The sequence below is a fragment of the Panulirus ornatus genome, chromosome 31, assembly GCF_036320965.1.
Source record: "Panulirus ornatus isolate Po-2019 chromosome 31, ASM3632096v1, whole genome shotgun sequence".
Classification (NCBI taxonomy): Eukaryota; Metazoa; Arthropoda; class Malacostraca; order Decapoda; family Palinuridae; genus Panulirus; species Panulirus ornatus.
In genome coordinates this window covers 1480001-1504848 of record NC_092254.1, presented here as the reverse complement: position 1 = coordinate 1504848, position 24848 = coordinate 1480001, and the positions used below count along the sequence as shown (strand labels likewise).

At 44.8% G+C, this 24848-nt stretch overlaps 1 protein-coding gene and 1 long non-coding RNA gene across 4 annotated transcripts in view; one reads left to right on the top strand and one right to left on the bottom strand.

The window, feature by feature from the left end:
* The window catches only part of LOC139758664 (uncharacterized), a 67908-nt gene extending 45814 nt beyond the window's left edge, over nt 1–22094 (bottom strand). The window contains exons 1-2 of the long non-coding RNA XR_011714895.1: nt 21498–22094; nt 4098–4196 (exon numbers count right to left, since the gene is read on the bottom strand). This is a non-coding gene — a long non-coding RNA (uncharacterized lncRNA). The remainder of the gene's footprint in view (nt 1–4097; nt 4197–21497) is intronic.
* Nucleotides 1–23460, top strand: part of LOC139758663 (putative neural-cadherin 2) — an 80663-nt gene extending 57203 nt beyond the window's left edge. Inside the window, exons 11-27 of one of the 3 annotated variants that reach the window (XM_071680238.1) lie at nt 160–336; nt 9956–10361; nt 10685–10887; nt 12141–12304; nt 14106–14274; nt 14427–14678; nt 15153–15365; nt 15774–15919; nt 16226–16580; nt 16936–17181; nt 17290–17628; nt 17838–18162; nt 19334–19526; nt 19726–19958; nt 20506–20826; nt 22242–22397; nt 22553–23460. In XM_071680238.1, the coding sequence (XP_071536339.1) occupies nt 160–336; nt 9956–10361; nt 10685–10887; nt 12141–12304; nt 14106–14274; nt 14427–14678; nt 15153–15365; nt 15774–15919; nt 16226–16580; nt 16936–17181; nt 17290–17628; nt 17838–18162; nt 19334–19526; nt 19726–19958; nt 20506–20826; nt 22242–22397; nt 22553–22866 (4212 nt within the window). In that variant the 3' untranslated portion in view covers nt 22867–23460. Of the gene's footprint in view, nt 1–159; nt 337–9955; nt 10362–10684; nt 10888–12140; nt 12305–14105; nt 14275–14426; nt 14679–15152; nt 15366–15773; nt 15920–16225; nt 16581–16935; nt 17182–17289; nt 17629–17837; nt 18163–19333; nt 19561–19725; nt 19959–20505; nt 20827–22219; nt 22398–22552 lie in introns of those variants that run through there. The other 2 variants (XM_071680239.1, XM_071680240.1) reach the window with 2 other exon arrangements.
* The last annotated feature ends 1388 nt before the right edge of the window (nt 23461–24848 follow it).

The following is a 24848-nucleotide window of genomic DNA, read 5'->3' as shown; positions in this document are numbered from 1 at the left end:
AGTTTTATCATTTTACTTGGTCGTTCTGAATGGTAAGGTAAGGATATGTGCAAGACAAGCAGAGAAATACAAATGAAGTTACAGAATGTAGAGATAATATGGCGTCCATGTTTATAATCAGGCAACTCTCTCTTTTTCTCTTTCTCCTCCTTGGCCCAGGGCGCTGGTGGCTGGTCTGACCCACGTCACACGGACTCAGCCTGGGTCAAGGTCACACTGAACGACTTGAACGACAACCCTCCGCTGTTCCCTCGACCCCACGCCCACGTCACGATCGCTGAGGACACCCACCCAGGAACGTTGCTGGCTACGTTCCCCGCCCGTGACCCAGACATGGTACGTCAAATACTGAAGTAGTTATCTACACTCTTAATACACGTTCAGAACTATAGTAATAGCCATGTTAATACACTCTTAAAACAGCCATACAAACACCCTCTTAAAACAACCATACAAACACACTCTTCAAAACAGTAACCTACGTAAACCATATACCATTTACGTCTACACACTAACGGTACATAAGCCCACACCAGATGAACGCAATTGTACCGTAATTGTATGGGAAATCGACGTCCCATTATCGGAAACCTTATCTAACATTATCATCAACCATGTCATCACAGACAAATAACTTGGTAATAACATTACCCAGGTTCCTTTCCCACCCTGTCATTAATAACAGTTAAAGATACATTATATCTTGTTGAAACAAACTGTCGTGTTTACCTTGTGCCAAGGTTAGAGAGCACTTACGAATATTGCTCCAGCAAGGACCTTCCCGGATGACTGCGTCTTCAGACAAACCATTAACGGTATTGTTCTTTTAACATTAACTTGATTAAATCAATTATTCTCAGACTCCCACCGACAGTATTCATGTGATACAGTAATTTAGTTTGAATAGAGTAATGATAATTCTTAGGACTTTCTCCAGTACTGTAGGATTACGTGTATAGTATAGGGTATATATAGTATAAGGTATATATGATCCAGGAATCAATCCTCAACAACACAAGGTGTTACGGATTATACGCAGATGGTGGATGGCGTAGTTACATGTTAACAACCTTATTGACCCTGGTAGTTGATAGCCCTCAAGACCAAACAACCAACCACACACTGAAGGACACTATAATGAGAATATGAATAGGTCCACAGTAGTCTTGAACACCTTACATATCTGTTCAGTTCTTTTAAGCTGGAGAGTAAATACGTAGGTGTCTTACTCCACAGACAGGTCTCAAATGACAAAGTATGAGAGGGCTTGACCAGAGTATTCTAATAACATGTAACGATCAATCATACAGTACACATGTAACATCAAGCCTCAGTATACAGCACAGTGCAGTGAATGACGAGCGAGTCACCATCACAAGTAAACTCGAATAACACGACAAAATGTCTGCGGGTTTACAACAGCATTTCACTAACATACAGGAATGTCTACAGGTCTACACACCCACATGTCACTACCACAATGAAAAAGAAATGTGGACAGTTAATGATAATTATTATAATAATAATAATAATAATAATAATAATAATAATAATAACAATAAATAATAATAATAATAATAATAAAATACAGTCTTCAGTGTGGGTGATCACCGTTTCAGTTTAGCCCCACGAACCCTGGTCTCGGGAAAGCGACCACGAGCAACACAAATGTAGTTTTCTTCCTCACGAAAGTTTGAGCCAAGTTTTTGGCCTCTGAATACCACTGAGAAACACCATAACCCCCCACTTGTGCCTGGACCAACTTACCATAAAACTACGTTCTTTAAAACACAGTAAATCATTAACTACCATAAACCAACGATTTGAACTGGAATATCGCTGTTGAAGTTCGGGTCTAAGATTCGTATATGAAGAATATTTTCACCCTAAGTCTGCCAGGGACGTGAGGGTATGGCAGTAATATCGACATTTTCCCAGTGTACAACACCAGTGGCATCTCAAGTATAAACTAACATGGCTGGACTCTGGTCAGGCTGGAGGACATCCTGCATCCCGTATTTACAATTTCATTCCAGGCGGCTGACTCCCACCCTGCCAGCCTTGTTTATCCTCTCAAGCGTAAGCCGCCCACCACACACACCACACGAGACATTACTCCCCGTCTTAAACAACGACGTAAATTGCTCCGCTCCTTCGCTTCCTCTCGCAATGTTTGCGAAGCGGAATTCCAGGGAAGAGAGAAGAGTCGCGACGAGACGTGATCTTTAAAAGCTCTGCCAACAACCTCTGCAGCATGACTCCTGCTTCTATCCCTCAGCACACTCAGGTATGACTCAATTAACATAATTATGTGATGTGGTTCAGACGGTTAATTAACCTAAATCGTCTGTGGGACGAGAACATTGCTACATTGATCATGGCATAAATCAAAACGGCATCGCTCGGCAAGACTTTCTTAAATCTTCAAAATAATTTTACGACATTTAAATGTATCTCCTACGCAGACAAACACACAAGGACATCAGGCTCAACAAATGAATTTCAGGTCATGACCTCTCTCTGTCCCTGTGTGTGTTTACACTGAGGTAATTACGTTTATGTCGTGTTTTAATTATGTAAAACACTTGTGTGCAACCTCATTCATGTGATCCACGACAGCAATTGAGATAGTATTCGCGACTACAAAAAAATCCAATATTCTTCATTACAAATACAGCAAGGGACACCTCGGCGCTACCGTAGCCAGAACGGAAGAGAAAATGTAAAGAAAAATTCCAACTAGAAACGCTACGGGTCAGGAAAGCACCTAATATTACAGGAAGAACGACCATCCTGCACACACTTATATCGATAATGAGGGAAAGAAAATGGGTGATAGCACTGCAATACCACCAAGGCTCTTAAGCCGAAGATAAAAAGGAAGTTACGTTGACAGAAAGTCCTCACTGAGGCGAGACTTAATGTTACTCCCTCCTATTAAAGGAAGAAGCTTAGAAACCTGCACGAGAATGATGGAAGTCGTATATCAAGAGAAAATGGACGTTTTATATATATATATATATATATATATATATATATATATATATATATATATATATATATATATATATATATCACAAGAAAACGGGGTATATCTAAGAGAAAAATTGGTTTTGTTGGGTAGGAAGACAAACATGGACCATATATACTATCACATAAGCTACCCATTCCCAACTACATATAATATACATATTGTCATAAAGAGAACTATTGTGACCTGTGTACATATTTACTACTTCTACCAGGGTAATGATAATCTAATAACAGGGCGCGTTGGAAAAACTTAATCTATAATTATCAGTTCAGGTTTGGCGCTGTGAGTATCAAGACAATTTCTTTCGTGTGTTAATGCACTTCTTTAATGCAGTCTTGTAAACTCCCCACGTTACACTATATATGGCAGACCCAACAGCAAACTAACACAATCATCTTCTATATTTTTCTGTGTCGCTCTGAATACCCCCCAATCCGCCCCTTTCCCTTTGACACGAGTGGACATGAAACTGCAAATGGCCGGCAATTGGAACAAGGCCATTAGGCGTGACAAGTGGTACCTAAGTAATCACACCGTTGTTTCCAAGGGCCATTACACAGCTGACAAACGTACTCACGAATCCTCATAGTTTGTTCTGAAGTATGAGTGTCACAAGGCAAGACTCGTAGTGTGAATCAATACTGGGTTCAGTATGAACCAGTACAGGTTCAGCATGAAACAATAAAATATTCAATATGAACCATTACTGGGTTCAGTATGAACCTCTACTGGGTTAACTATGAACCACCTCTGGGTTCAGTATGAACCAATACAGCGTTAAAGCAAGGAACATTTCCATATATTCAAGATCTACATCTCAACCAGCAAGAGAATTTATCTTCCATATATTATATGAATCCTTTTAATGGTAGTTTCAAAACTTATAAATCTCTATATGCCGGTAACACACTTCTACCTTTAAACATTTGAGGAAGAAACTCAAAGATTTACTTACAAAGATGGTGAAAATAAAAAAAAGTTGTTGACTACTAATATATTAGACATCAGTATAACTTTCTCGAAAGTTAATATTTCAAAAAATTTCCCGAGAAAGGAACCTTACCTTATATGTGAAGAATGTGTGCATTGTGGAAATGATCTTGGTGCATGAGTTCAACATCATCACAAGAAACGCAGTTTGGGAACTTTATCGAAGTCAAGTCTGAAAATAAAACCAAAATCCTAATTAAAATCATCACGAGAATCTGAAGACCAATTGAAGTTAAGGCCATATTCTCGATCACAATCAGACTGAGGGAGAACTCGAGAATCACACTGAGGAAGAACACGAGAATCAGATTCAGAAAATGAATCATTAGTTTAATATATACATATACCTGTGGCTGGGAAAATGATAGGACACACACACACACACACACACACACACACACACACACACACACACACACCCAGAGTGCTGTCTCAGCCACTATCCTTCCATCTTTGCTTTTAGTTTCCTTATAAATCTTTTCCTTGCTGCTGCTGCTGCTGTTTATGTCCTTTCCACTCCTGCAACCATAAAAGTCTGATATTTACAATATTGCAATAAATCCTAAACTTTAACAATCAATATCATATTTTTCTTTGGCTTTAAACTCGCATTACTGCCCCTCCGGTATTTATGTTATGAAGGTCTGCGATGAATCCCTTAGTACACTTGAACAGACATTTCATCCTCGGAAAAATAGTATATATATATATATATATATATATATATATATATATATATATATATATATATATATATATATATATATATATATATATATATATATATATGTATATATATAATATATATATATATATAATATATATATATATATACATATATATATATATATATATATATATATATATATATATATATATATATATATATATATATCCTATTCACGCCTAGTACATGATAAGTTTTAAGTTACAAGATCCATTATGTACTACAATGTACAGAGGTGGTGTGAGATGCATGTTAGGTAACAGTGTACTGACAGACATGACTGGAAATGAATATTAACGGACTATATATACATACGAATAGAAAGGCAGGACCTTTGTGCAAGAGTATACATAATTGAGGTCGACTAAGGGTTAGAATTACGTGTAATTTGATCTTTCAAGTAATATATATTGTTTAACGCTATATTGCATAAGGTATGCATGATAGGGTGTACAGGGTTCTAAATGTAATAAGATTAGGAATAACACTAAACCTAATCATCTAAGTTTGATCATAAAGAGAATGACACCAGCGAGAAGTTACGGACTGTGACACTACATAGTAAGGAACCACATGATAAAAAAAGAAAACGGATGACGAAGAAAACCCTGGACCACACTACTGGAAACGAACGTCTCTGAAAATTACCTCAGTAAGAAGGGAAGAATTTAGAGAAGAAAACGTAATGTTCTGAAAAACTGAGATGAATGAAACACAGAGAACGAACGAGGAGATGTTGACTGAAATATATGCAGAGATATATAGGTATTGTAGAAGACAAATATATAGCCATCTGAAGCACAATACAGGAATATTTCAGAATGATAAAGTGAAGGAAAGAGAGAGAAAACTGGAGTGAAATACGAGGGAAATGAGTGAGACACAAGGATGAAAGGCTCTTGAAAGATGAGGAAATTTATGTGAGGTGAGAGACTTTATCTGAGAGCGAGAGATAAGAGATATGGAGGGTGGCTCAGGGGGCCGACCCCTAGCGATGCATGCGAAAGATGGGACACACGATGGGAAAGATATGATGAAGAACCAGAGGAAAGGGATGATAGGAGAGATAAGACGAGGAGGAACATAATGGAGGAAGAAGGTGATGAGAACAATCATACACACACACACACACCACACACACACACACACTAAAACTAGCGTAATAATGATGCTTTCTTCACAAGGTGGTATTCTAAGCCAGGGGAGACGAGGTTACAGAAGATATCAGGAGAGAGAGAGAGAGAGAGAGAGAGAGAGAGAGAGAGAGAGAGAGAGAGAGAGAGGCGACGTAATCCTAACCGAGAGTAAATCCTGATCAACGGCCCAACTTTGGAGGATATAAATCCCACCCGGAAATAAATCCCCTTAACGAATAATCTCGTAAAACGAGTGAATCCCTTGAACGAATAAATCCCCTCTTCGTGAGTAGAAAAAAATCTTTTTAGCCACCAAACCCCATTAGCAGCGAAGGAATCCCGTTGTTAAATAAATCCCCAATAAAGGTATGTAGCTTTAGTGAAATTTATCTGCAATTAGTGTCGAAGGAGAAGATACTATTGTGTATTAAACGCAGTCCTTAATGACCTTTTTTTTTCAACGAATGTCAATATTACAGCTTACAATGGGCACTACCGAGTGGTGCTTCGTTTTCTGTTGACAATGGGGGTTTCTCAGGTAATGCTCCGTTTTCTGTTGACAAGTGCCTTCCCAGTAGTTCTCCGTTTTCTGTAGTTTTTCAAGTAGAGATCCCTTTTCTATGGACAATAGGGGCTTTCCAGTGGTGCTTAGTAATGTTAACAAAGAGGCTTTCCTAGTGGTGTGCTCTGATAAAAATGGAAGGAGGGAACTAAGTGCGAAATCCTAAGATATTTAGTCATTTCTTGAGAGAAGGACATTTTAAAGTTTAAATAATATGAGTATTAAGAATCGTTTAATGACTGTATGAGAGTGCACTGACCATGTGACTGATTGATAAATCATTTAAATAACCACTTTCTTCCCACTAAAGGTACTCAACGTATACCTTTTTGATTCTGAGGTTAATCTACAACTTTTCCCCAAATGTATAATTCATGTCAAGTGAGCCACTGGGAGGAATATATGCTATACAGTATACTTTTAATGCGACAACTTAGTAGACCTTCAATCTTCAACCCAATCACGGAATTCCATTACAGTGGAGAACTGACACTAGGCCTTAATTTCCACTTTGAACACATCTTCTGAAAGGATTTTCCAAAGTTGGACGAAAACTTTGGGAAAAGAAAAAAGGGAGACGGTGGGTTTGGTTCTTAGCTCCTTGAGCACGATAATACGACCGTCGTGCTCAAGTGTCATACCATTGTGTTCATTAGATCGTTCAGTCATGTTCAACTGTCGTACCGCCATGCTCAAGGGTCGTCCCGTCATGCTCTAGGGTCGTAACGTCGTGTTCAAGGGTCGTAACGTAGCGCCAGGGGTCGTACCGTCAAAGATCTAGGGTAGTATCGTCGTGCTTAAAGATCGTATCGTCCTGCTCTAGGGATCGTTGCGTTGTGGTCAAGAGTCGTACGGTATTGCTCAGAGGCCGTAACATAACGTCCAGGGGTCGTACCTGCGGTCGTACCTCCACGCCGTGCGGTCGTACACAGGGAAGTAAACAAATGATTTCCCTTGAGTTGATTCGATTCCGTGAAGGTCACCATTGAGACTAACACACCAGCCTGCTGGGCGGGACTGGTTTACTGGAGAGTTTACTCTAAGCAGGTTTCCCCGACTGGGTTATTGGTTTACCCAGACGTGTATTAGGTTACGGGACGCCATCACAAGAAAAGAGACTCCAAGCTTAACCGTAGCTTTCGTAGTCTGGTGGAGATATAGAATCCTCGTTAAAAGATTACTTGGTTTGCAGAAAGTTTACCGTTAAATAAAATCAGAGAGAGAGAGAGAGAGAGAGAGAGAGAGAGAGAGAGAGAGAGAGAGAGAGAGAGAGAGGAGAGAGAGAATGTCATCTAATCAAAGATGTTATCTATGAAAGTAAAACAAAAAGATGCAAAATGTTCTAGCCAATCTGCTGTACCCTGGAGGCAAGTCATGCATGTATCCATGTTTTGAACCTGAAATATAATTAAGTAGACAGGTATGAGCACGCAGAGTGAGGCTTAAATATGGAATTCATAAGAATATACTGTAACTGGTTGCCACTCTAGACAATACGATACACTGTTCACCGCCAGTAACACCATTAACCAATTACTTTATCATAAACGTTTTATCTTTTAAAAGAGAATTTAAGGATCAAACTTTCTCCCTTTCATATGAAAGTTCATTTTTAAGGAAAGAAGAGACGTAATAAAAGATTAATGAAAGGACTACAGACCTACAGTTTATCACTGTATCAGAAAATATCTTAAAAACTAGATATCAAAAGATATTCCTTAAGGAAATCTTAATAATAATAATAATAATAATAATAATAATAATAATACGAAGCCCTTTCGTCTCTAGTCTCTCATAGGACCTTCTAAAACTCACGAGTCAGCATTCTAATATTTTCTGTTCATTAAATACCAATGGTGGTGACGTCTGCTTTTTTCCATACACGGCTAAACTTTGGAAATATGTCATCTTATGTATTTCCTGACCCCCACCACCTGACAATCTAAACAAGACAGACTGGCCAACCACGATAATAATCTATGGAAGCAGAATCAAATATCTTCATTTTTTTCCAAATTATTCAAAAATGTCTCACTCTGTAAAACAAACCAGATGGAAAAAATAGCAAAGTCTAGTCTGGCCTTTTTAAGGCCAAATAAAATGGGAGAAAAAGGCTCATAAGAGTGAGAGGAGAAAGAGAAGAGAGTCCCTGTTTCCTCCTTTTGTACATAAACATGTTAAAAGACTACGGGGGAAACGCACAGTAAGGAAATACAGCATCATCAGCAGCTGACAAGACGTGCGCATGCGCGCGGCGCCGCGATGTAAAGACGTTGATGATGCATTGTTGCCACATCTGGGGTCACGGTGGCTACATGTCGCAAGACATTACTTCGTGTGTGATATATTAGTCATTATCATCATAATCATCATTCATTTATCTATTACAATACTTACCTAAAATGAATAATCAGACATAAGTGAAATATATTAACCACAAAATACAGAAAGGTTAGTGAATATACGGAAACCAACAGAAACATATATACATATATACAGCCAGAGGTTGTTGGCACCTGTGAGAGAAAGTATCCAAACTGTAATTTATTCACATAACGACCGCTGACGGCCCATCTGAAACCCATCGTAAACTCTCAGGAAAAGTCCAGAGTTCCCTACCCGCCATTACAGAGTCTAAGACCCCCCCTAACGTCCTCCGTAGGATCCCGGGATAAGTCCCGACTGGTTCCTTACTGCTAAATAATAATCCCTCTCGAGGAATGTTTGAGAGCGCCTCGCTACGTTGATGTTACGTGTGGGTGTATTACCTGACACACGCAGTGTGGCAGTTGATGTCTACTGTTACTCATCATCTATCTACCCTTCTACTCTTGTCATTTATCTAACCAATCTATCATATATATATATATATATATATATATATATATATATATATATATATATATATATATATATATATATATATATATATGATCCACTATAATCGACAATCGAGTAACCTAACACCTACAGAATTCAACAGCCTAGTATTAACACTGGCTGAGGGAGAGGGACTATCTACAGGTAATGATCTCCGATGGTGTTCAGTACCGGACACACGTAGTGAAGTACGTGTTCAGGGAAAGATTTACTACCGACCTAATTTACATACGAGAGACTCAAGCTGAAGCTGAGTGCTTTTTATAGCGACGACTGCCATGTATATGCCTAGATCTGCTACCTTTGTAGCGAGAGCTGGTGCTATTTGAAGTTCGTAATGCATGTTAATTCTTCTATTTATCTATTCTCCGTTATTAATACGTCCAGACGCAAGTACATATGAGATGGGGTCCTTCAAAAGTAGACTTCCTCCCCGTACTGTATATAAAAGCAACAGATTTATAACAACAAATACAAGCGTAGAGCAAGGAAATATTCATTCCCTTCTCTCTCAAGAAAGCAATGGTGATCCCATCTATTTCATGAGGCAACATTCACCCCATTTTCTCTTAAGGAGGCAAGATGCATTCCGTTTTCTCATCTCATTTTCTCTCTCCTCCTCCTAGGGTGGGCACCAGGGCGTTGACTACCGCATGGAGGGTGCGGTGGGCGCCTTGGGTGTGGACAAGGACGGGAGCGTACGTCTCCTGCGTGGGCTGGACCGGGACGACCCTGAGGGTCAGGGGTCAGAGGTCACTGCGCTCATCCTGGCAACAGACCGCGGCTACCCGAGCCTCACCTCCACGGCGACCCTCTCCCTGACCATCACAGATGTGAACGACTGCGCCCCACGACTCCTCCCTCCAACAACACTCCATGTCGTTGAGGGCTCCCCTCCGTCCCTCCTGGCGGCCCTCCGGGCTACGGACGAGGACCTGTGGTCCTTAGGGCACGGTCCGCCCTTCACATTCTCCCTAGCACCGACCAACCCGCCTCACGTCCTCGCTAGCATCGACCTGAGGTTCGACCCACGTAAGTACCACCAAAGGCTCGACCGACGTAAGTAGCGGAGGCCAGAGGTCGACCTCGACCTACGTTATTGGCAACATGGTCGACATCAACCCCGGTAAGTAGGAACGAAACATCGACATATGACTCCCTCATGTAGCACCAAGGTCTATATCGACCTCATACTCGACCACGTAAGTAGGTTGAAGTCGACATCCACATCAGGTTTGGACCCTACGTAAGTACCACCACACACCGAATATACTTCTATCATTTCTTCGTACTTCAATATCTCGCGATAATTCGCGATGGGATAATGTGCCCGAAATTCGCCTGGTCCTCGACAGATGCGGACAGCGGACGTGGCGGAGCGCAGCTGTGGACGTCTGCTCCCCTGGATCGCGAGAAGCATCGGCAGCTCCTGGTGGAGGTGCTCCTGGCGGACGCAGAGGCCGTGAACGACACGACCACCGTGACTGTGGTCGTGGACGACCTCAACGACAACCCAATGCGACCCGCTGCCAAGACTGTGTACCTCTGGAAGACGCAGGCGAGTGTCTGTCTCTTTCTCACATCTCTCTCTCTCTCTCTCTCTCTCTCTCTCTCTCTCTCTCTCTCTCTCTCTCTCTCTCTCTCTCTCTCGTTTCCTCCAATTCCCCAAATTCCAATCGACTTAAAACCCCCGCCTTCTCTCTCTCTCTCTCTCTCTCTCTCTCTCTCTCTCTCTCTCTCTCTCTCTCACAGACACACACACACGAGAGAGGGACGATCTCTTACTGTGATTACTTTCTGTGTCACTCCTGTCTGCCGACTTCCAGCCCCTGACCAGCTAATTCTCCTCTCGCTTGTCCTTAATTCGTCTTCATTTTGGGAGCAGCGACCCAAAGATTCCCCCTTTATAAAAATCCTCAAGATTCCCTCCCATCTTTATACGAGAAGGCTGGACTCTTTTCAGATTAGGACATCAACTGTTCCAATATATAAGATTTAGCTTCGTACGAACGTTCCTCCAAAAATATCAGCTTGCTTGTATCTTAGACACGGAAGCTGTGTTAGCTGTGGGAACTGTTACCTTTGACACTATCTCATCTATAGCACTATACGTCTTTCTGACTCATGTTACGTGTCTGGACCTACGCCTTCCTCTCTCTCCCTTTCTCTCGTGTGATTCACACGATCTCACTCTTATGTCATCGAATCTCCCGCTTCCGAGACGTCCACTTGAATCCCCCCGAGAGCCAATCAGGGCCTCAGCTGGCCTCATCCGTATGCAAATCAAGCCAATCAGAGTCGAGCGACCTGGAGCCGACCCTTTGGGACTTGAGGATGATAAACAAACATTTGGAACCATCGAGGAAGTTTGGCCTTCTTTGAGGAGTTCCTGTTTGGTGAGACGTGGTGAGGGAAGGACTGGACCCTGTTTAGTTAAGGATGAACGCTCCTCCGCTCCGCGTGGCTTGAGATCTTGCTGGTGTAGAAACCTCGGGGGAAAAGGAGGGGAAAAGAAAGAAAGATTCTTAGAAAACGAGAAATCAGTGTCTAACTGTGATGCTTTCTAACGGTTTCTGATTAATGTTAGAGTGGGTATGGGTGGGTGAATGTTGCGAGAAAGTAAGACTTAAGAGAGAGAGAGAGAGAGAGAGAGAGAGAGAGAGAGAGAGAGAGAGAGAGAGAGAGAGAGAGCAACCCACATGGCGCCCTGCTCCGTAGCTTGAGTCTGAAGCTTTCTATTACCACTCCATGACCCACAACCCAAAATGGAGATTCTGAGACGTATATTTTCTTTCCTTTTCCCTGCGTCAGGGTGTGGGTCGGGAGGCGCCCCTGGGTCGTGTGTGGGTGGACGACCCGGACGACTGGGACCTGCACGACAAGACCTTCCGGTGGGCAGGCCACCCACATCCGCTTTTCTCCCTGGATGACCACACCGGTGCTGTCACGGCCTCACACCACCTCAGGCAGGGAAGGTGAGCACAACTCCCCTGCACCTGTGGTGTCCCCTCCCTGCACCTGTGGTGTCCCCTCCCTGCACCTGTGGTGTCCCCTCCCTGCACCTGTGGTGTCCCCTCCCTGCACCTGTGGTGTCCCCTCCCTGCACTTGTGGTGTCCCCTCCCTGCACCAGTGGTGCCCCTACTCCTGTGCACTTATATAACGACCCTATTGTCGCCTTACTCCACATCAGATGATGCAGCTCTCTCTCTCTCTCTCTCTCTCTCTCTCTCTCTCTCATCCCAACTCCACGCACTACCTGTGGAACAGCACTATCTTCTCTCCCACTAGGAAGGGAAAAAAAACGTACCCTCGTCATGCTCTTCGCCTCTATGACTTTCGAAATAGAGTTCAGATTCCTCCTTGTTCCCCGCATCCCCGCGGGTTGGCACTGTCTTCGCCCGCCGCCCACGACGGGAAGGAAAAAAAAATCGTAGTTTTAGTCTTTCCCGACATTCATCTTGTGTGATTCTTCCGTGGTGTAACACTGTTTTCACCCCCACGACAGGCAACATGGGCGAGAACCATGTCTCTTTCTTATCTCCATCTGAACCAACATCACCACCATCCCTACCATCATCTCCAACATCTCCACCACCATCCCCACCTCAAGCCACACACCACAACATGACCAGGTTTCCATGTGATTAGATCCTCAAATAATTAGACTGATTTGATCAGATCTTCGTGTGATTAGACATTCCTGTAATAAGACCTTCCACGTCCACATACCTGCAGCTAATGAGAACTTCATTTACTCAAACATTTCAACTTGTTCCATTCAACCTCATAAGTAACCCATGACCCGCTTTCTTTACCGGATTGCGAACTGTTCCCATTGTCAATAAAATATGGTAACGTCTTTTATATAATATTTCTCATATATATGGTCATTCAATGTCTGCTTTAGGTCACCCATCTATGCATAAAATTACTTATTCTTATATCAAAATCTACAAAAGGTCGTCTCAATTTCATGTTTTCTTAATGTGTATTCACAATCCTATTTTCTATGGCGATAACGAGGCTCACACTTGACAAGAGGCGGATCACAGATCACCCTTGATATAGGACTATATATACGTCTTACTTCGATATGGACGGGATGATGACTGTCTCATCCTTCAACCCTGCGTGTCAAATAATATTACTGTTTATCACGTTACTGGCACCTCCTGCTGACGTCCAGGAACAGTCAGAGATTCTGAAAGCCATCTAAGTTTCAGAATCTCCTGGGCCTCAGCAGATGGCGCGTGGTTACAATAATATATATATATATATATATATATATATATATATATATATATATATATATATATATATATATATATATATATATATATATATAATCATTAAACGAAGCAGAACATATACACAGAGCTAATGAATACTTCAAACCTTAACGACCCTTAAATAAGACAATCATATCCAAGGGTCGTATTGTCACGCTCAAGGGTCGTACCGTCTTGCTCAAGGGTCGCACCGTCTTGCTCAAGGGTCGCACCGTCTTCCTCAAGGGTCGTACCGTCTTGCTCAAGGGTCGCACCGTCTTGCTCAAGGGTCGTACCGTCTTGCTCAAGGGTCGCACCGTCTACCTCAAGGGTCGTACCGTCTTGCTCAAGGGTCGTACCGTCTTGCTCAAGGGTCGTACCGTCTTGCTCAAGGGTCGTACCGTCGTACCAGAGAAAAAAGTACCATCTCACCCATAGGGTGAACCCCATGACCAACCCTCCGCAGACTCCAGACCCAGGTACAAACAGTTTCCTTGTCCACGTTAGGTACGAACTCCAGTTCGCCGTGAGTGACCGGGTGTGGCAGCAGACGGGGGTGGAAGCCAACATGACGGTCCTGGTCAGGTACCTCAGCCCTGAGGCCCTGGGGAACGCCGCTCACATCGCCCTGACTCCCTCCACGCCCGAGGACCTGGCCAAGGGCTGGACCCCAACGGTAAGGACCCTGACTGATGTAATGCTAAGAAATACTCTGAGTTGAGTGACATAGGATCTCTCTCTCTCTCTCTCTCTCTCTCTCTCTCTCTCTCTCTCTCTCTCTCTCTCTCTCTCTCTCTCCCCTAATACACTGTACTCTATGACGCCCAGGGTGGTGGCGGGGTGCTGGGGACACTAACGCAACAGGTGTTGGAGATAGTTGAGGGAGGGGCGGACTGCACGGTGGAGGTGGTCAGCGTGTATGGCGAGCCCCTCCAACATCCCTCCGCCATCTCCAACACTTCCTCCAACACCGTGGACGTCTCCACCTCGACCAACATCTGGCTCAGCGTCAGGGAAGGCAGTGGGCGGTTCATGGACCCCATCAAGCTACAGGGTCTTCTGGCACTACATACTGGTCAGGTCAGTGACCTTCATAACCTTATCACGTTACGAATGTAAACATAATCATCAGTAGTATAAAGACAATGCCATTCAACATTAATGATAAGTAGAAAAAAAAAAAGCTTTTAACTGCACACATGGTTGATATCAAGCTAAACATTACTTCATATTCAGAGACAATCACTTACAACTGATTAAATGGAATTAACGAGGTAATTATAACATGAGGCCATTTACTACACTGAAATGGCAATCTATTCAAATATGGCCATTTAATCATTTAGAGCACTGAAGGGCCATTAACAGCAGTGAACAGCCATTTATTGAACTATGCTGAAGGATCATCTATAGCTCTGGAAGGCAATTTACATCCCTGACAGGCCATTTACAGCACTGAAGGGTCATTTAGATTAACATTTTAGTCTCTGTAATGTCACATCGTCATTATGGTTGTGAACGCTAACTGCCTCGTTCGTGGCCTCCCCTGGGTAGTTAGAGGCGGCGACGGGCCTGAAGGTGGCCATCCGGCAGGAGGAGGAGGGCCCTGAAACCCTCCTACGAGAGCAGGAGGCCCCATCGAGGGCCCCGAACGAGGGACCGACACGGAGGCCCGACCCCGACCATCCCTCTGACCTGGAGGCCAAAGGTCGTGACCTTGACCCTTCCTCGGCGACCTCCCTGGCCTCCACCTCACTCTCCTTACAGGTGAGAGGGCTGGGAGAGGGAACAGGTCATACAGGTGAGAGAGGGCTGGGAGAGGGAACAGGTCTTACAGGTGAGAGGGCTGGGAGAGGGAACAGGTCATACGGGTGAGAGGGCTGGGAGAGGGAACAGGTCATACAGGTGAGAGGGCTGGGAGAGGAAACAGGTCATACAGGTGAGAGGGCTGGGAAAGGGAAAAGGTCATACAGGTAAGAGGGCTGGGATGAACTGGGTAGAAAAGATAGAAAAATAACTATGTAACCACGGCATTATATACACACACAAACACACACTTAAACACATGCTCGTGTAAACAATGCATGTACGTTTTTATCCTCAAGTTCATTATTATTGTACTCACACACACACACACAAACACACAGTGACCTGACCTGACCTGAGCTGTTACAGGTTGTAGACACGAACTCTACGGCTCTGGTGACCCCACGCCTGACCCATGCCCGCGATTGCCACGCCCACGCCCACGACCCCTACACCTGCACGCCCAACACCTGTCTCAATGGGGGCCGCTGCGTCAGGTCCCACAACGGCAACAGGTAACAGCTTCCAACAGAAACAGGAAAGCAAACAGTACGACTCAAGCGAAGATTCTTAACAGGTCAGAGTACGTGTGTGTGTGTGTGTGTGTGTGTGTGTGTGTGTGTGTGTGTGTGTGTAATCCCATACAAAATGAAGGTTTGTATATCGTCTAAATCATGTGTGTATATATAACCCCTCAATGTGTGTAGGGCCTTCAGCAAATGTTCAAGGTCTTATACAAGCTGTAGGGTCCTTCGCTTGACATCTATACACCATACACTGTGCCTGGCTGGCCCACTACAGGTGTGTCCCCCTACCTGCAGGTGTGTGTGCCCCGGGGGGTCGTGGGGCCCCCGGTGTAAGGTCCTGGGGCGTTCGTTCCAGGGCGAGGGGTGGGTGTGGCTCCCAGCCCTCCCTCCTTGCCTCCCCACGACAATATCCTTCGACGTCCTCACCTCACGTTCTCAAGCTATCCTCCTCTACTCCGGGCCCCTGGCATCCTCCGCAGGCCACCAGGGGCCCCCTAGGACCTCAGCCACGCCCCTGTTGGCCGTGCAGCTGTCGGGAGGACGACCGCAGGTCCTGCTTGAAGGCCCAAGAGGATCCGTGAAGCTCGAGGTCAACACGACGGTTAACGACGGGGACTGGCACGCCCTCCACCTACGCCTCGACCCCCAGGTGAGTCACGCAACCTACGCCTCGACCCCCAGGTGAGTTACGCAACCTACGCCTCGACCCCCAGGTGAGTTACGCAACCTACGCCTCGACCCCAGGTGAGTCACGCAACCTAGGCCTCGACCCCCAGGTGAGTTACGCAACCTACGCCTCGACCCCCAGGTGAGTTACGCAGTCTCCAGACCCTTGCATGGGGTCCCTGCAGTGGCCTTAAGGCTGTGCTGAGGGCAGGAGCTGGGTAAGGTGGGGGGCTCCTCCCTGGGGAGCCAGATGTTCTTGACGATGCTGGTGTATTCCTCCCTGTCTACTGACGATGGTAGGACACCGTCGGTGACTGACGTGGTGGTGTCGTCTGCAGGGTGTGGGCGTGATGGTTGACCTGTGTGGACGTGGGCGGGACCAGGACGACCTCGACGACGCGCACTGTGTGGCGCGGGCGGCATGGACGCGTCCTCGGGCGCCAGGGGCGTGGGTTGGTGGATGGCCACTACAGGTGGGCGGGCTGGCTCACAGGCCCCCACGCCCAGAGACCCAGGGCTGGAGTGCCACGCCCACGGCACGCCCGTTGAAGGGCTGCCTCTCCCATCTCCGCGTCAATGGTCAGGTAAGGGCAGTAGGCCATTGTGGGTGTGGGTGGGGCACCAGACGTGGGCGGGGCAGCGGGCGCGGGGAGAGAGCGCCCCAGACTGACTATCTTGCAGCTTTGTTGCAGCTGCTGGACCTGGGGGAGGCGCCCTACCACCGCGGCACCACCCCAGGATGCCCACCCCAGGACGCCGCCTGCCCGGGCGGCTGTGGTCACCGGGGGGCGTGCCTGGGCGGCCTGCACCACCCACGGTGCCAGTGCCAGGCCGGGTGGGCGGGTCCGAGATGTGACACGCCCACGCCGTCCGTCACCCTGGGGTCTTCCTCCTTCATGAAGATGGCGCTGTCGTTCACCCCGCCGCCCCGGGCGGTGAGGGCGCAGGTGCGCGTCAGGGCGACGGGACCCCGCCATGGCCTTCTGCTGCGCCTTGCTCAGCGGCAGAACAACGCCGCCCTCTCCCTCCACGTAAGTCGGCGGTCTGTACCGCCTGCTGTACCTGTAACAACCTGCTGTACCTGCACCATCACCGGCTGTAATTATCACTGCCTCATCGGCAATTAGTAATTAGTGAGTAAGGCCTCATTTCACGTGCTTCTGTAGGAGCAAAACGACCATATAGCTCTATTATACACAAGGTTTACCCGGGTAATGACCCTGCCTCCCCACGCCCTCAGCTGCGTGCTGGCGTGGCGTGCGTGTCGGTGTCTGGCGTAGGTTGGGTGACGCGGGAGGCGTGTGTGGAGGGGAAGCCCCTGGGTGACGGGGCGTGGCACACCGTCACGGCCGAGCGTCACGGCGACAACCTGGTCATCAGCGTGGACGACGGTGACGACTGGCGACGGAACGAGTCGTTGGCGATGCTGGAGGGTCGTGGAGGGCGTGGCGGCGCACGACCACCCACAACCCTCCAGGTGGACAAACACGACGGCGTGAGTGTGGGCGGAGTGCCAGAGTTCCTGGCCCTTAGCCTGGTCACCGTCCACCACGACCTGCACCAAGGTGAGTACGACCCTCCACCCTGGTAAGTACGACCCCCCACACGAGGGAGTGCGACCCTCCACCCTGGTGAGTACGACCCTCCAACCTGGTAAGTACGACCATCCACCACTGAAAGTACGACCACCAGGGCTTCTACCACTGAATGATCGACCTACAGAATAGGTAAGCAGGTCGACCAGAACATAAGTCACTATGTACGACCAACTACACAACTACAACGGCGATAAGTACGACTACCACAACCACTATGGTAAGTACTACAATGGCGGTAAGTACGACTACCACAACCACTATGGTAAGTACTACAATGGCGGTAAGTACGCCTACCACAACGGTAAGCAGCTGACAGTACGACCTGACAGCAGATGTGTGACCTGTGTTGACACGTACAGAACGTAGTCCAGTCTGCAAACTAATACCATACCACCTTCCCTGTACTGTTCTTTTCTGTTGTGATCATGTGTCTCCCCATGTATGTAAATTTGTATATAATCTCATTTAATCCACGTTCTATCTAAACCTTCAAGATATCCTGACTTAGAAAATGTTTTGTTTTTTTATGAACATGTAAGTTCTGTTCTCTAACCCCTCTCCTCCTGTACAGCAAATTAAAAAAATATTTGCAGTAATAAAATATGGATGGCTTTACGTCCCACTGAAGTATAAAGACAGGCGGGACGCTGTCCAAATGACAGTGTTAGTAGAGGACATGGGCGCACAATGGGCGGGACGCGGAGGATGAGATGGACGCATCGGAGTCACTTACATCTTAAGACCGTAATACACTAACACAATAACAAAGACTTGTTCTGCGCGAGTTATGTCTTCACCAGACAAAGCACACACAGTGTGACCCCCACTCCCAACATTGTTAGCATGGCACATAAACAAGTCGTTCCCCAGACACTGCGGAGGAATTACAATGGTGAGCAAGGTCGTGACCCGGACGTTGAGAGAAACTGTGATGTTTCCTTCCGTCTTGGTATGATACACACACGCACATTGTGTGTGATGATATAGTGCCATGATACTATCATTACAACGTAATTATTGCTTTTCAAGACAGACATTGTAGTGGTTATACTACGCTGTCAACAAATACGTCTATATTATCCAGATCTTTGACTCCATGTTCTTCACACTTATAACCACCTCCCCTCCTCCCCCCTAGTGTGTCTGGACGACCTACGACTGTGTGGTCGTTCCCTACCCCTGCCACCATCTGCCAACGGCACGACCTGGGGTCAGGTCACGACCCTGGCGGGCCTGGAGCCGGGGTGCTCAGTTCTTAACCCTTGTGCCAACACCACCTGCACCCCACCACTGACCTGCGCCACCAACACCTGGGGTCATCCCACCTGCAGGTCAGGACACCTCGAAAGAGGTCACTCACCAGCTGTAAGTTCAGGGTTCAAGTAAAGTCATCATGTTTCTAGGTCAAGTAAGGTCACGCTAATATCGGAGATTTGGGGTCATACCAACTACAGATTTACACCTGTCATTATAAAGGGACACACCTGTCTCTTTAATGCCACACCTGTCAATCGTCTTGCCCCATGACAGGTGTGCGCCAGGACGGGAGTTGGTGGGTAACACGTGCCAGGACGTGAACGAGTGCACGTGGCAGCCGTGCCTGCACGGGGGCACGTGCTTGGATCAGCGACCCGGCTACACGTGCATGTGCGGCCCGGGCCACACGGGAGACCACTGCCAGTGGGCCAGGTTGGCCCCCCAGGGCCATCCTCTCACCGGACCACTAGCCATGGCCACAGTCACCCTATCTTTACTACTACTGGGTCAGTCACTTGAATTCTGTCATACCCACATACAAATATGTACTGTGCACACACACACACACACACACACACACACACACACACACACACACACTAGTATACATGCGTGTGTGTAAATTTACGTATATGTACATATCGGTAAATACACACACACGTAAACACAGACGCACGCATACAAATACAGACATATACGTATATGTGAGGAATGACGCTCACAGACACAGACAAAACAACAAACCCTCGATGCAACTGCACTATGCCTGGTCGTGTGCAACAAGCTGTGTACTGCACAAACATATACTCCAGTGAAGGTCAAGCGTTACGCTACAGCTTACGTAACATCTCGCAACAACACAAGTAACGTTACACCAGTATCGTTTAAGTTGCTCTTCCATTCCTTTTCATACGTTCCAAAACATGTTTCTCTGAGCCTAACTAATTTCTGTATGAATCCCAAATATGCTCGACTATCAAAAAACCATAACTGTATCCCTACTGTCCTAATCCTATTACAGTACCATATCAACAACCTCTAATGACCTTACAGTTGTGTTTGGTGTTGTGATCTCCATCCGACTCCATCGACTGCGTTCGCATCGTAACCTGAACCTCCAGGCCAGGGAAGCGGCTGGGACCATCACGGAAGTAGAGCAAGAAACGGAGACTGGAGGAGGAGCTTTGGAGGGTGGAGGTGGCTTAGAAGGTGGAGGAGGAGGTGGGAGCATCTTGCAGGTGGAGGTATTGCAGGAGGGGACAAGAAAAACGACCCCTCCCCCTCAAATGGAAGGAGAGGAACCCCCGCAAGCGAAGGGAACGTCCCATAAAAACATTATGGAACTCCTCAATATTCCTCATACGCAAAGAAGAGGTAATTATCATATAAAAATATTCTAACATTAAAATATTTCTCATACGCAAAGAAGAGGTAATTATCATATCAAAATATTCTAACATTAAAATATTTCTCATACGCAAAGAACAGGTAATTATCATATTAATACATTCTAACATTAACCTATCAATATATTGTAACAATAACCACTGAAATAATAAGTATTTATCTATAAGATAAGCAGGACTTCCATGACGATAGGAAATTCACTGTAAATAAATACACATCGAAATTTCTCGAAACCCTGAAGATGAGTTCCCGCCATTCAATGACTGGGCACTTATGACGTCACAAAATATGCGAGCTGGTAGTGTTGAGGCTGACATTATTATCCTATGAAATACACTGGAGGTTGAAGTACTGAGACGAGGATAACAAACCCTTTGACTGCAAAGCTGACAAGAAATGCCAGATTAAATATTTTCTCTATAATTTTCAGCTTCCGCCATATTTTTTGCAATAATTCTTAATCAACATTATCACTATTACAATAAATGTGCAAAATTATTGACATTATTCACAAATTCATGATAAATAATTCCGTAATCTTAATCTGCTGTTATTGACATTTCAAAGCTGATTACCTGCTAATGACCAGCCATCACCAGGGCCCCCATCTGGCCGACCCGGGGATCAAATAAACTCACCTAATCGTAAATTTCCTCCATCAGTTTCGCCGTCTTCCGGGGAATGTTTCCTTTCTCTTCCTTGTTACCTTCGCCAACGTGATACCACTTCTTAAATAATACTGTGTCTCAGAATTCACGTGAAAATTAGTGCTTTTTGTGTTGCGTGATCAGCGTGTAGCCAACCCGCCGGTTGACGACACACTGACGCGGACGACAAATTTTGGCGCCAAAATGACGTCATAATGTAGACATTTTTGAAATAATTGAATCATGTAATAACTTGAATACTATTTCAAATATTGCCATTAGATGATTATACATACACCAATTAATTAATTTTATACTTATACATACATATACATAAAATGTAAAGATTAAAATAATGGATCGAGGAGAACGTAGAATTATTCTGGCTACCTTCACGGTATATAACCGCCGCTGCCATTGGCCAGTTTTCAAACTCCAGTGTTTCTCTGATTCAGTTGATGTTTCGAAATAGCTGCTTCATAAGGCGTGTACTACATCATTATATGAATAACACAATGAAACAGTATTCAAATTGACTTCATTATTTTCAATACACTCTTATCCTTAATGAAGAACACAATAAGCCAAATACCATTATCTAGGGAATGTTTAATAGTTGAAAATACTTGGTATATCAAATAAAACATATATATATATATATATATATATATATATATATATATATATATATATATATATATATATATATATAGTTGGTGGACATCTTACCGTCAGAGGAAGTCGACAACCGCGCCCCTGGTGACGCCGTCACGACCAGGTCAGCCCAGATCAGAGGTCTCGCCCCGCCCCCTCCACACTTAGCCTCACAAGAGGATGACCTCGGCTGCCCCAGCGCCCAAGGGTCACACCGGTCACCACTTCCCATATCAGGTCACAGAGATGTGTGTGTATGTGTGTGTGTGTGTGTGTGTGTGTGTGTGTGTGTGTGTGTGTGCAGTTGTAGATTCTAATGATATACTTCTTCAGTTGAGAGCCAAATTATTTTTCCCAAATGTCATCCTGACGGCCTTTGATGTCTCCTGCAGGAGCGGTGAAGGAGAGGGAGCCCCGGGGCAAGCCCCTACGGCCTGGGGGGATCCTAGAGGTCATCGACCTCCTCCGGAACCTTCCTGTAGGTGGATCTGCTCCCAGAACTCCCGCACCTGCAGCCGTCGACCATCAGACAGGACCTAGGGCGTCCCAGCCTCTTCCCACGATCCCGCCAGCAACAACTACTGACGAAGGCGTTGCCAGGGCTTGTCCCTCACCCTCCGGCACTGCTGTGGGGGACGACGCTGACTCCTCTGCCGCTGTCATAGCCACCCAAGGAGCCAGGGTGGCCCCCTTCCACACCTGCTGACCACACATACCTGCCTCAATTGCTTCCAGAACCTTCCAGCGGACACATGTATACATATGTATCAAAGGCAAAGCATGTATAGGTCAAGATAGGCCACACAGGAGGGTCATGTCTGGACTTGTGACACATGTGTGTCTTGTGTTGAGGAAGCCGGGTCACTGGGCCCACTCTGGGTCGCCCTGACACTGGTCATCACTTGGTCAATACAATCATTCATTGTGAAAGACACGAAATGAAAGGAAATCTGAAGGTATGAGTAAAAGATGACCTTGATATACATATGGTAAATGAATTGATATTTGATCTATGTATTATGTAGCTGTGGAGAGAGAGAGAGAGAGAGAGAGAGAGAGAGAGAGAGAGAGAGAGAGAGAGAGAGAGAGAGAGAGAGAGAGAGAGAGTAGAAAGGTTGAAGTCCTTTTTTTGACAGATATATGAAGAAAACCGTATGCAGGTGGAACTCTAGTGGTTAGTGGGTCAAAAACATGAGATTTGAAATTATTGAAGAGATTAACAATAGCTGTAGATATTTCTTACATTTGTATGGCTTCTATATTGACTGTTATCATTGTTATGAAAGATAATAACATTGCTTGTCGTACTTGTAATGTGTGTTTTACTAAGTCCTTTATATACAGCAAGTGGGTTCACATATATATATATATATATATATATATATATATATATATATATATATATATATATATATATATATATATATATATATATATATATATATATATATATATATATATATATTTCATACTATTCGCCATTTCCCGCGTTAGCGAGGTAGCGTTAAGAACAGAGGACTGGGCCTTTGAGGGAACATCCTCATCTGGCCCCCTTCTCTGTTCCTTCTTTGGGGAAAAAAAAAAAAAAAACTGTGACTGTGAGCCATGAGTACACCCAAATACACCAACACATGACCTATGGACGGGTCAAATACTGATAAATCCAACAATGAACCTCAAGTGAAAGATAAGAGATAAAGGTATCTGTCTGTTTATCTGTCTGGCCGACGGGAGGATAGCTGACAGAAGGACAAGTCAAGATGTTTTTGATGTTACTGAAGGAATACATAAGAATGGTTAAAGAAAATAACATAGTATACTAGAGTATACTGGAGAGGTGAGAGACATACTCCAACAATGACTAAAAGAGTTGGACTTATATTGTGGATGTGGTATGTAGGGGAGAGGGAACACTTCAACACACATAACATGTGACAAAATCTACACACTCTGGGAAGGTGTGAACAATAATTATGAAACAATGAGGAAGAAACGAAACATCGTCTGATATAGATACCACTAGACATCGTCTTTTACTTATTATAATAGTTACTAATTTCTTGAATCGTTTTCTAGTCTATGAATACCACAGAAAATGGTTTTAAGGGGAGACTTACATTTAGGGACGTATCTAGGGGAAATAGCGCCTATGGCAGACACTGAAATTGCGCCCCTGGCTTGATTAAGAATATATATACAGTAGATGTATATGAAAATATATACAATGTAATCAGAAACTGCTGAAAAGTTAGGCCAAACATAAATGAATATCAACTTAAACATTTAAAGTTAAAGATTTATTTGATCAAAAGTATAACGCAGAAGCGGTAATGCAACTGGTAGTAGCAGAATAGTACTATAGTTGAAAAGTGGGCGAGTTTCTTTTTTATCTCTCAAAACCAAACTATTGAAAATGTCAATCGGGTAACATAGGTCAAAAAACAAACCTGTTGAGTGTTACCCCGGGCACCTGCCCTACCTTACATACGTCACTGTGATTATTACCTTCAACTTTTGGTATTTTTCTCTGAAAAATAGATTTCCTTTAAAGACTCATTATGAGAAGTATATTCTATGCTAAATACAAATTTGGTGTTATGATATCGTTTAATTGTCTTTATGACATTCAATTAAGCTGTTGAATGACGTCAATTTCAAAATATTTTCTGCTCTTTGCATCGTATTTAC